The following is a 13,517-nucleotide window of genomic DNA, read 5'->3' as shown; positions in this document are numbered from 1 at the left end:
TGAAAGTACTGCCCCCACTTTGCAAAATGATTGTTCAACTAACCAGCACTTTACTTCAGCACTGTACCTTTTGAGGCGAGTGCCTTTCTGATTTTTAAATATTTATAGTTTCAAAGCTACTAATTTGATGATAAATCAAAAGACATGATGCATAAAAGAGTAAGCTTTTCTTTCATTTGTTGAAGAATGAAAGTGACGTTTTTATCTTGTGATGCACGTTTTCGATTCTTTAACACAGGGCTGTTCAACTTGTGATATGTGGGCTGCCTGTGGCACACAAGGGGTTAAATTGTGGCCTATGGGCTTCTGGATGGGCAGCACTCCTTCCACTCTTTTACCTGCTGCTTCTCCTTCAGCTTCAGCTTTTTGCCCCCACTCCTGGGGATTGAATAATGTTGTGTAGTCCACAGGACCTAGAGAGCCTGGGATTCAGTGTGGTGCAGTGTTTGGCCCCTGGCTGCTCAGCAGTTGGATAGACCCATTTTAACGCAACAACCTACAATGCTCATCTGCTCCGTTGTCGACAGTCTGAGCACATGCTTCCACTGACTTCTACTTGGAGTTGTGCTTCAGAGGTGTAAGGGAGAGTGTGGCCCTGTGTTTACATTTCACAAAGCGATCTGTTGTGAGGATTTTTAACTGGAGTATTAAAAGCTGTGTAAAATCAGAAATACTATTTCAAATGTTGCATTAAAAAGTATAAGCCAGAGAAAGAAAGCTATGGCTCATGACCTGTATGTGGATCCCTTGCTGCTTCAGTGTGACTCCAGAAAAAAAGAAAAGTACCTCATAATTAAATAAAAAACTTATTTTTCTCTTTTATTTTCTGTTTTTCAATTTGTTTCAATTTTTTATTGTTTACTTTTTGCTTATTATTGAGTCCAAGTAGTAATTTTAATGACTTGTTATTATTTAAGCCAGGGCACTGTGTGCAGGCCGGTGACTATGGAACATGTTCATTTCAAGTTTTGTGTTCTGCAGCTCTTGGCCATGGCAAGGGTTTTATTTATTGCTAGAAGGGTTAGGAAATGTGGTGATCCTGGGCCAAGTGATCCAGATAGTAGATTTATAGTTCAAGTTCTTCAAAGTGGTTCCATCATTTTTTCTGTCTCTGCAGTTTGAATCTGTGTTAAGTGTAATTGTCGGTATACTCAGTAGTTAGAAGGGAAGCTGTTTTGAGATTTATGGGACCCACATTTTAAATCTTTACATTTAAAAAGGGGAAAAGTAGTTATCTTCTGTATTATAATATCTTCCTAGTAGGGTTAAAATCTGGTTAATAGGGTAACAACTGCATTTTATTCCTAATTGCTGAAATAGACAATAAAATTTTTGTTTTCTAAACTAACAGTTATTCACTACATTTACATTTTAGATGTTTTACTTTCAAGATGGCTGAATACTCCAGAAATTTGAATGCATCCATTCTACCAATGATTTTACTGTACTTTGCTATATTTAAGAGAGATATTTACATTTGTTCTCCTTCTTATTTGTTTGTAATTAAACATTAATCTGATCTATCAGGTCAGTCTGCCCAAGGGCTTATATATTCTGTTCTTCCTAGTAAGCAGCTCTGGATCTCTGCTTGTGCTGTTCTTGGGGTCTAGTTGCTCCATGGGTTGGATTTGACCCATAGGCCATATGTTGCCAGTCTCTGCTCTAACTCTAACAGAAAACCCAAAAGCTATGTCATACAAAAGGACTGTTGTGCCTTAGGGAGTTGTTACCAGCTAAAAAGCACTTAGGATTTGCTGTTCCACATCTTGTGCTATCTCCTGGGAAATGCAACCAGGCCTGCTGAAAATAATTCAGATTATTTAATCATAGGAAAGCAGAGTTGGAAGGGACCTCACAATGTCATCTAGTCCAGGCCTCTGCTCAAGGCAGGTTCATCCCTGACTGAACCGTCCCAGACAAGTGTTTGTCTCATCTTCTTTCAAAAGTTTCCAAGCATGGGGAATCCACAGCTTCTCTAAGTAGCCTGTTCCAATGACTGACCACTCTCATTGTCAAAAAGTTCCTCCTGATTTCCAACCTACATTTCCCTTGCTGCAGCTTGAGCCATTGCTCCTAGTCTGTGCTTTGTAGCCACAGAGAAAAGCCCATTCTCCATTTTCTCTATGATTACCCTTTACATATTTGAAGACTGTTATCAAATGTATGAATGTAAAAGAATAGCTTATCTTTGAGTTTAAAAAAAAAAGGAGTAAAAATGTTGGTTTTACAATCATTTTACTATTAACAGTTCTCAATGTGAAATGCTTTTCAAATGATATAGGCAACTTCAGATAACAAAACAACTGTTTTTGGTTTTTCTAGATTGTTAGTCAGAAAAATAAGTTGTCTGAAAGTCAGGAAAAAGCTATAAACCTGAAGAAAGACTTGGCAGAGATGCAGGAGTGGATGACACAGGCTGAAGAGGAGTACTTGGAGAGAGATTTTGAGTACAAGTCCCCAGAAGAGCTAGAGAATGCTGTTGAGGAAATGAAGGTCAGACACAGTGAATACTTTTAAAGACCTGTTTGCAAAGGAACAAATACTTTTGGTTTGGGGAGGGGCTGATCTTAGATTTTATATAACAATTATTTGTACATAAAGGATCTGTGCTTATGAAAATATTTATGCTGTCCTTCAGCTACATTTTGTGAATGGTTAATTTTTTGAAGAACTAACTAATTAAATAGACCTTTTTACTAGACAAAGAACACTTACGGTTCTGTAATGAAGAGCATCCCATCCTGACTGACAAAACAGGATGGTGTTTGCAAGTCATTATTTGGTGCATGGGAAAAGGGAAAAAGTAATGTGTAAAGAGTAAATAAAATGAACATTTGGTGCAGAAGTAGAACATTAGTCAAAGAAGGGAAATTATGATCAGCTAGCAATTACTGAAACGTATCTATCTGCATAGATTAGTTTTGTCTTAGTCCTATTTAGTATAAATATGGTATCCTTATTTAGAAAAATGAGGGTTAATTTGACTTCATATTCTGAAACTAAGAAACCTTGTGAAAAAATTGTACCCCCCATCTAGTCCTGTCCTTGCTTCTTTCCTATTTTCAAGCCACTGGTCCCACTGGTCATTTAAAATAGTAAGCCAATTAAATCACCCTCTCAGCTAGTTTTCTTGGATGGAGATGCAGAATGGGAAAGAGAATTTATCTAGATGTATGCAGTTAGACCCAAAACACATGTGAAGAGGGGTTTTTTTTTTGAAAATTTTTTGAAAATTTGTATTATAAATTATAAATATGAGGTCAATTTTTTCATTTACTACTTTAATAATAAAAACTTTAGGCACCTATACACAAGCAGTGCAGCTGCTCTGAGACACTGGAATTCCAGCGGATCAGAGCTGACTTGATTGATTGAGTCTGCTGGAGCGTGGCAATTGCTATGCTCCAGCAGCTTATGTCTTGTGTATCAGCATCCCTGCGCTAAAAATGGTGGCGGGGGCACTTGAACTTTGTGCCCCTGCCACCATTTTCCAGCGTGTGGACGCTGATGCATGAGATGGGATGCTCCTTTAATTAGAGTGGCTTTTGGAGCTCCTCTAATTAAAGCGCCCACCCTTGGAGCATGTGTAAAAGTGCCCTTTATTCTGACTTATGAATTGCTCTTCTCAAGGGGGCTTAATGAAACAGTTTGCAGTAAAGTTTTTTCTCGACTGATTTTTTTCGATGCTTGAACAGACCATTATTATAGTCTAGTCTGATCTTCTGCATAATTCAAACACTAGAAATTTATAAGCATCGTTGCCTGTGGTTGTTAAATCCAGTTTGTACCCTGTGTTGGTTCATTGAGAAGGAAAGGTAGTTAATGATTGCTATATTTGATAGCTTCATATCCATGCAGTCCTCTTGTATTTTCAGTAAGTGTTATGTTGAGGTTCTATTTAATACTTAAATGAACATTGTTTTCTATATTTGACCAGGAGCATCACATGGGGTTTTCAGAAGCAATTCAGACGCTCTGTGCTCATTGTTGTGTGTAGTAAAGCTTTCATTCACTTCAGTGGGGCAGAATTTTGCCAGTGATTTAATGTTTTTGAAAATCATACCCTGGAAGAATATGCACATAGGGAGACTCAAGCAGAGTGTGTCAAAGTGGGTGGTCTTCTACACAGAAGGCCAGAGAAAGTCAGGTGGTTTTTTCCATGCTTTGGCTAATCTCCTTCCATGTTGTCTGGCCCAGTGTGATTGGAGTAAGGATGTTGGAATCCTGTTGATGCTGCTTCCTCTCTCTTAGGCCTAGGTTTGCTACGTGTTCCATCTCCCTGCTGTTGGCTGTTGTTTATATGTCATAAGCAGAGATGCTCCCAGCGGGGTGCAGGGCCTGGAGCAAAGCAGTCTGCACAGGGCCCCCTCCCCATCCCACTTACGCCAGGGAGTTAAAACTCCAGCACACCAGACATGGTGGGATGGATGGTGGCTTGAAGCTGGAGGCAGGGCAAATGCCAGGCTGGGCCCACCCTCCAGCCCAGCCACACCCCATTGTGGTACCAGTTGTAGCAGTGGGGGTGGGGCCACGCCTTGGCCTTGCAGCGCAGGAGTGCAACCTATGTGTCAGTCCAAACGAAAAAAAAAAAATGCACCCCAGGTGCACCAGCCTCCCTGACCTTTTTAAGATCATCCTTCAAATGCTGGGGTTTGAGTTGCCCAAAAAGCTGCGCCCTCACTGGCGCTGGGGTCTGTGCCCCCAAAAGCTGCACCCTCACTGGCGCTGGGGTCTGTGCCCCCAAGCAGCTGCGCCTTCAGTGGTGCCGGGTTCCCACTCTGTAGTGGGTCCCCAAAATGAGGCCTCCTTTGTCCACTAATAGCTTCACCTAAACCACCGGTCTTACTCAATAATCACAAAAAAATAAAATAAAGCAAAACAGCAGGTCAGCTTACATGAATCTGTTTCAGGCCTCGGCTCCGCAGTGTCGTCCACAGTCCTGGCGGGGTGCAGCCGCCACCTCTCTGGGGCTTCCGTAGCTTCCTCTTCCGGCTGTGGGAGCTCCCCAAGCATCTTCAGAGGCACTGCTTCCCCTTTGGCTGCTGAGCCTCTTACTGCCATTCAACCCAGGGTTTTTATAGTCCTGCCTCTTCCGGTCAGCTGACTAGCCAGCCAGGTTCAGCAGTTAACCCCTTCCTCACTAGCCCCCTGTGCCCAGAAAGTTCTGGCCTTAAAGGGATGCACCTGCTTCCTTGTAACAGGGTTTAGGGTTCCCTGTTACATCGATACATTATGAAGTTTTTTGGTTAATGGCGTGTCTCGCTTATTAGAGTGTATAGTTCAGCATACAATCAGTGCATGACTACTTGGGGCAGGAGCCCTTTTTTTCATGAATCTTCATTCTGCACACCCTCTGCTCCTCTACCTCTCCTGCATTTCCCAGTGGCTCTTTAGATCCAATTTAGGTTCTGATAGACCTAAATTGTCAGTGAAAATTTGGATCCCCAGTCTGTGTTTAAACTGCCACTTAAGTGGAGTCTTGAGAGCTCCTTATTTTGGGGCCTTCTAGCACAGTTCCTAGTAAACCAGGATAAGGTTTATGTAGCAGTCCTCTAACTACATGTCTTAGTATCTGAATCCAAGTCATTCCCATGTCATCATATGTTGGTTAAAACAGGAGCAAGATCCTACCAGTCTGTCCTGAGATTTTCTTTGCTTGTCTTCTGTGTTAATTCCTATGTAACACATATTTTAACTCTCTAAGAACTGTTTAGAGTGATTCTTTGCTTGGTTTTGTTGTGTATTTTCAATGACCAAACCTTGTTTAAGCCTATGAATGTGTCCGTATGTAAAATAAATGTGGTGGTTTGATAGAATATGTACAAAATCTACATTTTTGACATCAGTTGAGGTGCCTATGAATATAAGTGAGTGCAGAATTTGGTCCAATGTTCATACCTAAGCATATGGAAAAATCAGACACAGTCTTTTAAACCTGTAATTAGAAAAACATTTAGAGGTTGCAGTTTTGAGATTAAAGCATTGGTTTTATCAAATGTTTTCAACCTATGGCAGACGCGGGCAATCGGATACTGATCAAGTTGACATTAACATTTCTTTGAGCAGAGGGCGAAAGAGGATGTGTTGCAGAAAGAAGTGAGGGTGAAGATTTTGAAAGACAACATCAAGATGTTAGCTGCTAAAGTGCCATCTGGTGGTCAGGACCTGACATCTGAACTTAATGTTGTGTTAGAGAACTACCAGCTGCTATGTAATAGGATCCGAGGGAAATGTCACACTTTAGAGGTATGATTCATAACTTTCACCTCAGTAAAACTCAGTAACAAGAAGAAAACAGATGCACTTAAAATGTGAGATTTTATTATTAAGTCCTAATGTTTTTAGCATGAACAAATCTTATACCAGTTACATTCTATAGTGTCTTTCCCCCTATGGGTAAGCTCCTATGTCTCAAAAAGAGTCCTTTGTCCTCTGTGTTCACTCTGTATAAACAAACAATCTTAAATTTAGTGTTTTCCCACAGCTTTAATGTTCTCTCCATTGTTTCCAAAGTGGCAAAAAACTCTCTGAACAACATACCGCTTGAACATACTGTTCAATGTTAATTCCAATAATTAAAATGGGGCAATTTTAGATTTGTGTAAAATGGCATTAAATTTGTTTGTTTTCCAAGGGACAGGTGAGAAGTGTGCCATGAGAACTTACAGGTGTGTAATAATTCTACAGGGTGATTCCTGGTGTGCAGGTATTTTGCATCATAAAATAGTGTTTTTGACTTGGTTCAGGACTCAGTTAAAAACAAATGGTTTTTAAGCAACCTTTTAACCTGCTGTAATGTAGTTGCATCTTTTGTTGCGTTAATTTATGCCTTGTACTAGTGCCTCACTATAGTGTGTTGAACGGATCTTCTCCCAGTTGGACAGAATCTGTAATGTAAGTTGCTGTCTAGGCTAATTTAATGTTTCCTTTTGCTTATAGGAGGTGTGGTCTTGTTGGATTGAGCTGCTTCAGTATCTGGACCTAGAAACAGCCTGGCTAAACACACTGGAAGAAAGAGTGCAAAGTACAGAAAACCTGCCTGACAAATTTAATGCTGTCAATGAAGCCCTTGAGGTATTAGGGTCATCTTGTTGAATTGATGACATTTCTGATAGTTTTATGAAGAAGTTTATAATAAGTTTTACCTGAAGACAAAAATGCCGGCCCCCCCGCACATACATACACACACGCATCCAGTGCCTACTCTGGCCAGTCCAGGAACCATGCTGCATGTGGTGCCCACCCTGGGGTGGCTAGAGCAAGCACCCTGTACAGCATGCTCCCAGAGTGGGTGCTGAGGGTGCCAAATCTGGTTTGGGTGTATTAGAGGGTGGGTTTCCAAACTGGCCCCATATGGATGGTCCCAGGCTCTGCAAAGGGGACCAGTCTGACGCATGTTGTTTGTGGAGTGTGAGTCGGCTCGAGACCTAGGGCTAGCACTGGGGGCTGGATGATGGGACTCCGTGGTCTGAATTTTTGACACCCCTGATATAGAGTAACAAGGCATAGGAAACAAGTGTTATGAGACAGCTGTTGAAAACATGAGAGCTGTTATGTTTGACCTCTGCAGTCACTGTGGTGACAGTACCTACTTGGTTATCTTGGAGAATTGTAGGACAAGTGGCGTCTGAAAGGTGTGCTGTATTCATGCATTCTAGCTGCTGTAAATTTTCTCTGTTAACTAGTCCCTGGAATCTGTTCTGCGCCATCCAGCTGATAATCGAACCCAGATTCGTGAACTGGGTCAGACTTTGATTGATGGAGGGATTCTTGATGACATCATCAGTGAAAAAGTGGAGGCCTTCAATGCCCGCTATGAAGAATTAAGTCACTTGGTAAGAATTCCAAATCAAAGTGGGGAGAGAGCCTTTTAACTTTATTGTCAGCTTAGCATACTCCTAAAGAATTTGAACAAAAAGCTGGAATTGTTGTTAGGTAAGTGAAATCACACACCTGAGACTGAACAATTGTAATACAGGATTAGGAAGAAAGGCATTCACAAAAGCTGAATAGTAGCTGTTCTTACTGCTGCTATTTTTGAAGTAGATGTGACCAAATAGAAAAGATACTCCATTCTCAAATGATCATGGTACTCTTTGAAATGAGGCCATTCGCCGCACACCAGGATATCTCCCGTCTGCTACTAGCAAATTGGGGATACATCTGTCTTTCTTGTGCACATTGACCTTAGAAGATGAGGAATGCAGATGGCTTCCACTTCTATGCCTGAAAATGACTAGGATCAAATCAAGTAAAGAGTGTGAAGAAGCTAATCTGTTTCTGTTCACCTCCTCTTTTGTTTTAACACCTGGTGGAATGCTAGCTGCATCTCGTGTTCTTAGATTTACACATTTTATGTCTCATAATTCAGGAACACCAGTTCCTGTTGACCAGTAATGTCAGAGGAGCATTCTAGTGCTTTAGGATACGTAGCTGCTCTGTTCTGGATTTTGTGCATGTGAATGAGAGAGAATTTTAAAATTATGAGTAATATACATCAGTGTACCTAAGGGTACACTTACCCCCAGTTGACAACCCCTGCTATATAGGATTTGGAGAGCTTGTAACGCTGCAAACTTCTCTAGTTCATGAATACACAAACTAAAAGTGAAATGTTACCTCCAGTCACACATTTTACCCATGACCGCTATTCCCTTACTTATGCACATACATACAAAAAGTATACAAGAAACACAAACACCTACTTAACCTTCAGAATAACCCACTGTAAAAAGAGTTACCATGACACCAACCAGGAAACAAGTAATATTTGGGAAAAATATTACTAAACTGATGTATATTACTCATAATTTTAAAATTCTCTCTCCATCCTGTGAAGGTGCTGCCTTTGTGCTCAGCTGTGTGCCGCTCCCCGCCACCCTGGTCCATGTCCGGGTTAAAAAACGCAGCTGTTTTGACAAAATTTGTTGTCCCTCTTACTGAGGTGATAAAAAAGACTGTCTGTGCAACTCAGATAAAATATCAGAGTTGTTTGCTGGCTACAATTACTAGTCTAAACGACACATCAGGTTTTAGAAGGGAGCATTATCTAGGGTTTGTGTTTCTTTCATTTAATGTATGAGTTTTGGGTTTTCTTCATTTTTGTTCTGAAACACAAAAATACATGTGCTGAATAACTCCTTCTTCCTATTTAGGCAGTGAGCAGGCAGATTGTTTTGGAACAGCAGCTTCAGACTATGCGGGAAACTGATCACATGCTCCAAGTGTTGCAAGAAAACTTAGCAGAGCTGGATAGACAATTGACTTCTTACTTGACAGATAGAGTAGATGCCTCCCAGATGCCACAGGAAGCCCAGGTATTCTAAAAGAGCCGTTCTACTGCATAAGATGTATAATGATGATGCTGGGACTGGATCAGACTATCTTGCAGGTTCTTGCTGGTTTAATATAATAGATTATCTGAATGTGGTATTTTATAGAAGGATGCATTAAAGTGTCTGATCTAGGGTTCCAAAGCTATCAAGGTTTGTGTAGGTTTGACAGCATTTATGTTACACTTCTGCTACATGGATGGACATACTTCTGGTGGGCTTCATGTCCAACATCTGATATGTAACCATTTTGTACTATTTTTCCCCCGTCTTCTTTTGTAATGATATGGCAGAAAATTCAAGCAGAGATTGCAGCTCATGAATCCACTTTGGAGGAGCTGAAGAGAAATGCACGTTTCCTGCCTCCAGCATCTCCAGAATGCAGATCCCCTCGTGGGGGAACTCAGCTGGATGTCTTGCAGGTAAATAGTTCCGTCATGAACTAAGGATCAGAGAACTTTCAGCTTCCAATAGGGAACTACATTTGTTTCCTTGACTTTCTGCATATCAAAAAGATAAATAGTGTTTATATTTATATGGTTGAAATTGGGAGCTGCCAAGAGCTGATGAATTGAAAAGCAGGTAATTTCATCCTTTTAGTACCATAGATGGGAATACTTAAAATTCATTATTTTCTCTTTTAGTGGAGTGGTTACTTTGAAAGTATGTGACACAGAATTGGAGGCCTGTTGCACCTCAAATAAGACAATAAGAATAGATTGCATAGTTTAAAACTTTGCTTAAAGTGAAGCGTTTTAACATATGTGCAATTGAAAGATTGGAAATGGAAACTGATGGGAGCTTTAAACTCCATTTGAAAGTTCAGAAATTAATTTAAAATCATATTTTTTTATTAATGGAAACAGAGAAAACTCCGGGAGGTGTCTACAAAGTATCAGCTTTTCCAGAAACCAGCCAATTTTGAGCAGCGCATGTTAGATTGTAAGCGTGTCTTGGATGGTGTAAAGGCAGAACTCTATGTCCTGGATGTGAAGGATATTGATCCAGATGTAATCCAAGCTCACTTGGACAAGTGTATGGTAAAACAGTTATTGGTGGATTATTACAAAATTTTAACCTTTTTCTATGCATTTGAATTTTCTGAATGTTAACCCCTTTGTGAAGAATTATGCATTTTCCTCACTTTTAAGTCCTGATTGAAAAAACGCTGTTGTAACTTGCTACAGTATACAGAGCTGTTACTAGTTAAAGGCTTATAATTCATTTGGATGAGTATACAGGGTCATAAAAATAATGGATTGGTAATCAGAAGACATATGTCATACTTCAGCTGTGGTTGTAATCTTTCTCCACCCGGCCTTTGGCTCATTTTATGGAGACAACATGCAGTGTAGGAACATGTTTATTTAGCTCATATTGGTTTAATTCAAATACCATGCACAGAAGAGTAAAAATCATGGGGGAACTTGTCAACTTTGGTTAAGTTATGGAATAAATAGTGAAATTATTAGAGTAAATTTTATGAAGGTTTATTCTAATAATACAACAAAAATGGATTTTCTGCATTTTGAAATCTAATCTGAAAATACGTGTTCCTTTTTACCTTGTTGTTCTCCTTTTTTCCCCTCTTGACGTGAAGAAGAAATAGAGTATTAATGTTGGCATGGTATCTGAGTTCTCAGCAGATCTGAGCAGCATTTATCTAAAATCACAAAATATTTACTGTACAGTGGTCACTAGAATGCATGTTTTTATTTTGTAGAAACTCTATAAAACACTAAGTGAGGTAAAGTTGGAGGTGGAGACTGTAATCAAAACAGGACGGCAGATTGTACAGAAACAGCAGACAGATAATCCCAAAGGGATGGATGAACAATTGACAGCACTGAAACTTCTTTATAATGATCTGGGTGCACAGGTAAGATGAATGACAAATATAAATGCATACATAGTAGGTGTGTGCGTAGCTTCCGTTGCTTACTTGATTTGGAGATTTGGTTTGATTTTGGAGGCTGAATCACTGAATCTGAATTGAATCAGGAGACAAAAAAACCAGCTCTGAATTGAATTGGAAAAAGATTAGGAGATTTGGTGATTCAGAAGGCAGTCTTGCAGGGAAACAGAAACTAAGAGGAGGGAGGAGGAGTGGGGGCAGGGAGACTGACATCCAGCTGGCCAGTGACCTGAGTCCCCTTCCAATCACAGTGCTCTAGGGGAGGGACATAGAAACAGCACATAAGCCTTTTTCTGCAGACTTTCTGTCCCTTTTGTGAGCTGTTTCTGCACTGACCACTGCCTGACCCCCTGTTTCAGGCTACCATCCCTGCTCTTTTCATCCTGCTGCGCCTTAACACACACACACAGTTACATGTCACAAGTTTTGCTTTGAACAGTTTGAGGTGCAGTTTCCCAGAAACCCCTGCACCTATCTCCTTGAAAATTGGCAGACCCCAAGCTCTCAGAAGGGGCTACCATCTCTGCTGTTTTCATCCAAATCTGCCAAAAAATGACAAAGTTGTAGGTATTTCAGTGATTTCCCATTATAGTCTATGGCCGGATCATGGAATCTCTCTGAATCCGTGCCAAAGCTTCTGAAGCCGATTCAGCCGAATTGATTCGGGACAGTGATCCAAATCTCTGAATTGAATCACTGTCCTCCGAATTGGCCAAATGTGAATCTGAATTGAATACTTCCCTGTTTGCATAGGCCTAATACATAGCTTCTCCCTACCATAAATACTTGTTTGATAGTAGTGGTAAGTTCAATATCAGAATTGAAAATTAAGTTTCAGATCCTGCAACTGACACAGTGTGGGCAAATTGTTGCATCGAGGAGCAGTCAGTTGTGAGATCACTGTTCATGTGTGAAGAACTGTTATTCATGTAGGGTGATTCCTGGATCTATATTGTGTGTTTAAAAAAAAGTCTCATCTAGTAAACAAACTGGCATTGACCACTTCTCTTTACAGTCCTTATTTGATGGTAGCTGATTTTGTTGTTGTAGTTGTTTCTTTGTTTCTCATGCAAAATTAAATCATTTCCAATCTTCACATTTCCTTCATGTTATATCTAAAAGCTTGTCCCTATTTAGGAACTGTAGTATGAATTTAAAAAAAAACAAGATCTGCTTAACAGTAAAATGAATTTTGTACAGGATATTTGCATGATTTTTTGACCTTTTGTGGGAAGTTGTAGTCCTTGGCTGCTTGTAGATGTTACAAAAACAGAACAAAATGGTTTTAAAATTGACGTGTTCCCATGCCGAGCCAAGCGCATGCGCAGAAGAGGCATCATGTTAATTTGATCTGGCTTGCCCAAAGTCTGTATAGACCAGGCCTTTTAGTGGGGCTTTTTTGGCATTTTTATCTAATAGCTGATTCAGTCTATTAGCTGATTAGATAAAAGTACCAAAAAGCCCCCCCGAAGCACCCGATTCAATACAGACAGTGCAAAGCTGGGTTGAACACATGCACTGCTGCTTCCAGTAAAGTGTGGTTCGGTTCATTTCTTTCGTTTTTTTTTCTTTGAACTTCTGCAAACAGGTGTCTGGCCAAATTATAAACTAAATAGATTTGAAGAGGTTTTTTTTTTTCTTCAATATGAAAGTAAAATGAAAAGTAGGAAGACAATACACAGAGACTTAGTGACTTCAAGTCTTGTGTTAAATATTGATTTGGATGTTACGTTAGTTAGGAAAGGGTTTATTTACCCAGACTGAATAAAGCAAAAGTCTTTAAATAAACCCCTGACAAAGAACATTGTTAATTTTTTTGCACTTCTTAATTTAAGATCTAAAAGGGAACAGATTTCTGAGCGAATTAGTATTGTTCAGGTGATGTTACTGGTATGTGGCCAAGTAACTTGATTCACACATCTTGAAATGTGCTTCCTGAGTCATTTTATTGTAGTAAGTAGTGGCAATTCGGAGCAATAAAGTTTCCACTGAGACTTACGCATTAACTGCTTGTTATGCACCTGGATGGGAAATTAGTGACAACTAATCATAAAGTCACAGCTATTTGCAGCATTCCAATGCTATTCAGTTGGGAGGAGGGAGTGGGAGAGACAAGAAACTGCAGCCCACTTATTTTTTAGAGCTCCTGTGGAGGAATTACTTTCAGTAATACATGCAAACACTGAATTCTGTTATCATTTTTTCTAGTAGTGGTTTCTCATATGTTTTTTATAGGAATGTTACAGTTGGGACTTACCTTAGTCAGCTGC

At 40.0% G+C, this 13,517-nt stretch overlaps 1 protein-coding gene across 3 annotated transcripts in view; it reads left to right on the top strand.

Annotated features, from left to right (window-relative positions):
• The window catches only part of UTRN (utrophin), a 541,506-nt gene that overhangs the window by 168,902 nt on the left and 359,087 nt on the right, over nt 1-13,517 (top strand). For all 3 annotated transcript variants that reach the window (XM_019550130.1, XM_019550131.1, XM_019550129.1), the window contains exons 25-32: nt 2,323-2,493; nt 6,067-6,246; nt 6,940-7,074; nt 7,686-7,835; nt 9,156-9,317; nt 9,626-9,754; nt 10,199-10,372; nt 11,056-11,211. In XM_019550130.1, the coding sequence (XP_019405675.1) occupies nt 2,323-2,493; nt 6,067-6,246; nt 6,940-7,074; nt 7,686-7,835; nt 9,156-9,317; nt 9,626-9,754; nt 10,199-10,372; nt 11,056-11,211 (1,257 nt within the window). The remainder of the gene's footprint in view (nt 1-2,322; nt 2,494-6,066; nt 6,247-6,939; nt 7,075-7,685; nt 7,836-9,155; nt 9,318-9,625; nt 9,755-10,198; nt 10,373-11,055; nt 11,212-13,517) is intronic.

Source organism: Crocodylus porosus, unplaced genomic scaffold (assembly GCF_001723895.1).
Source record: "Crocodylus porosus isolate Cpor-Errol unplaced genomic scaffold, CroPor_comp1, whole genome shotgun sequence".
Taxonomy (NCBI): domain Eukaryota; kingdom Metazoa; phylum Chordata; order Crocodylia; family Crocodylidae; genus Crocodylus; species Crocodylus porosus.
This window is presented reverse-complemented; position numbering and strand designations above follow the sequence as displayed.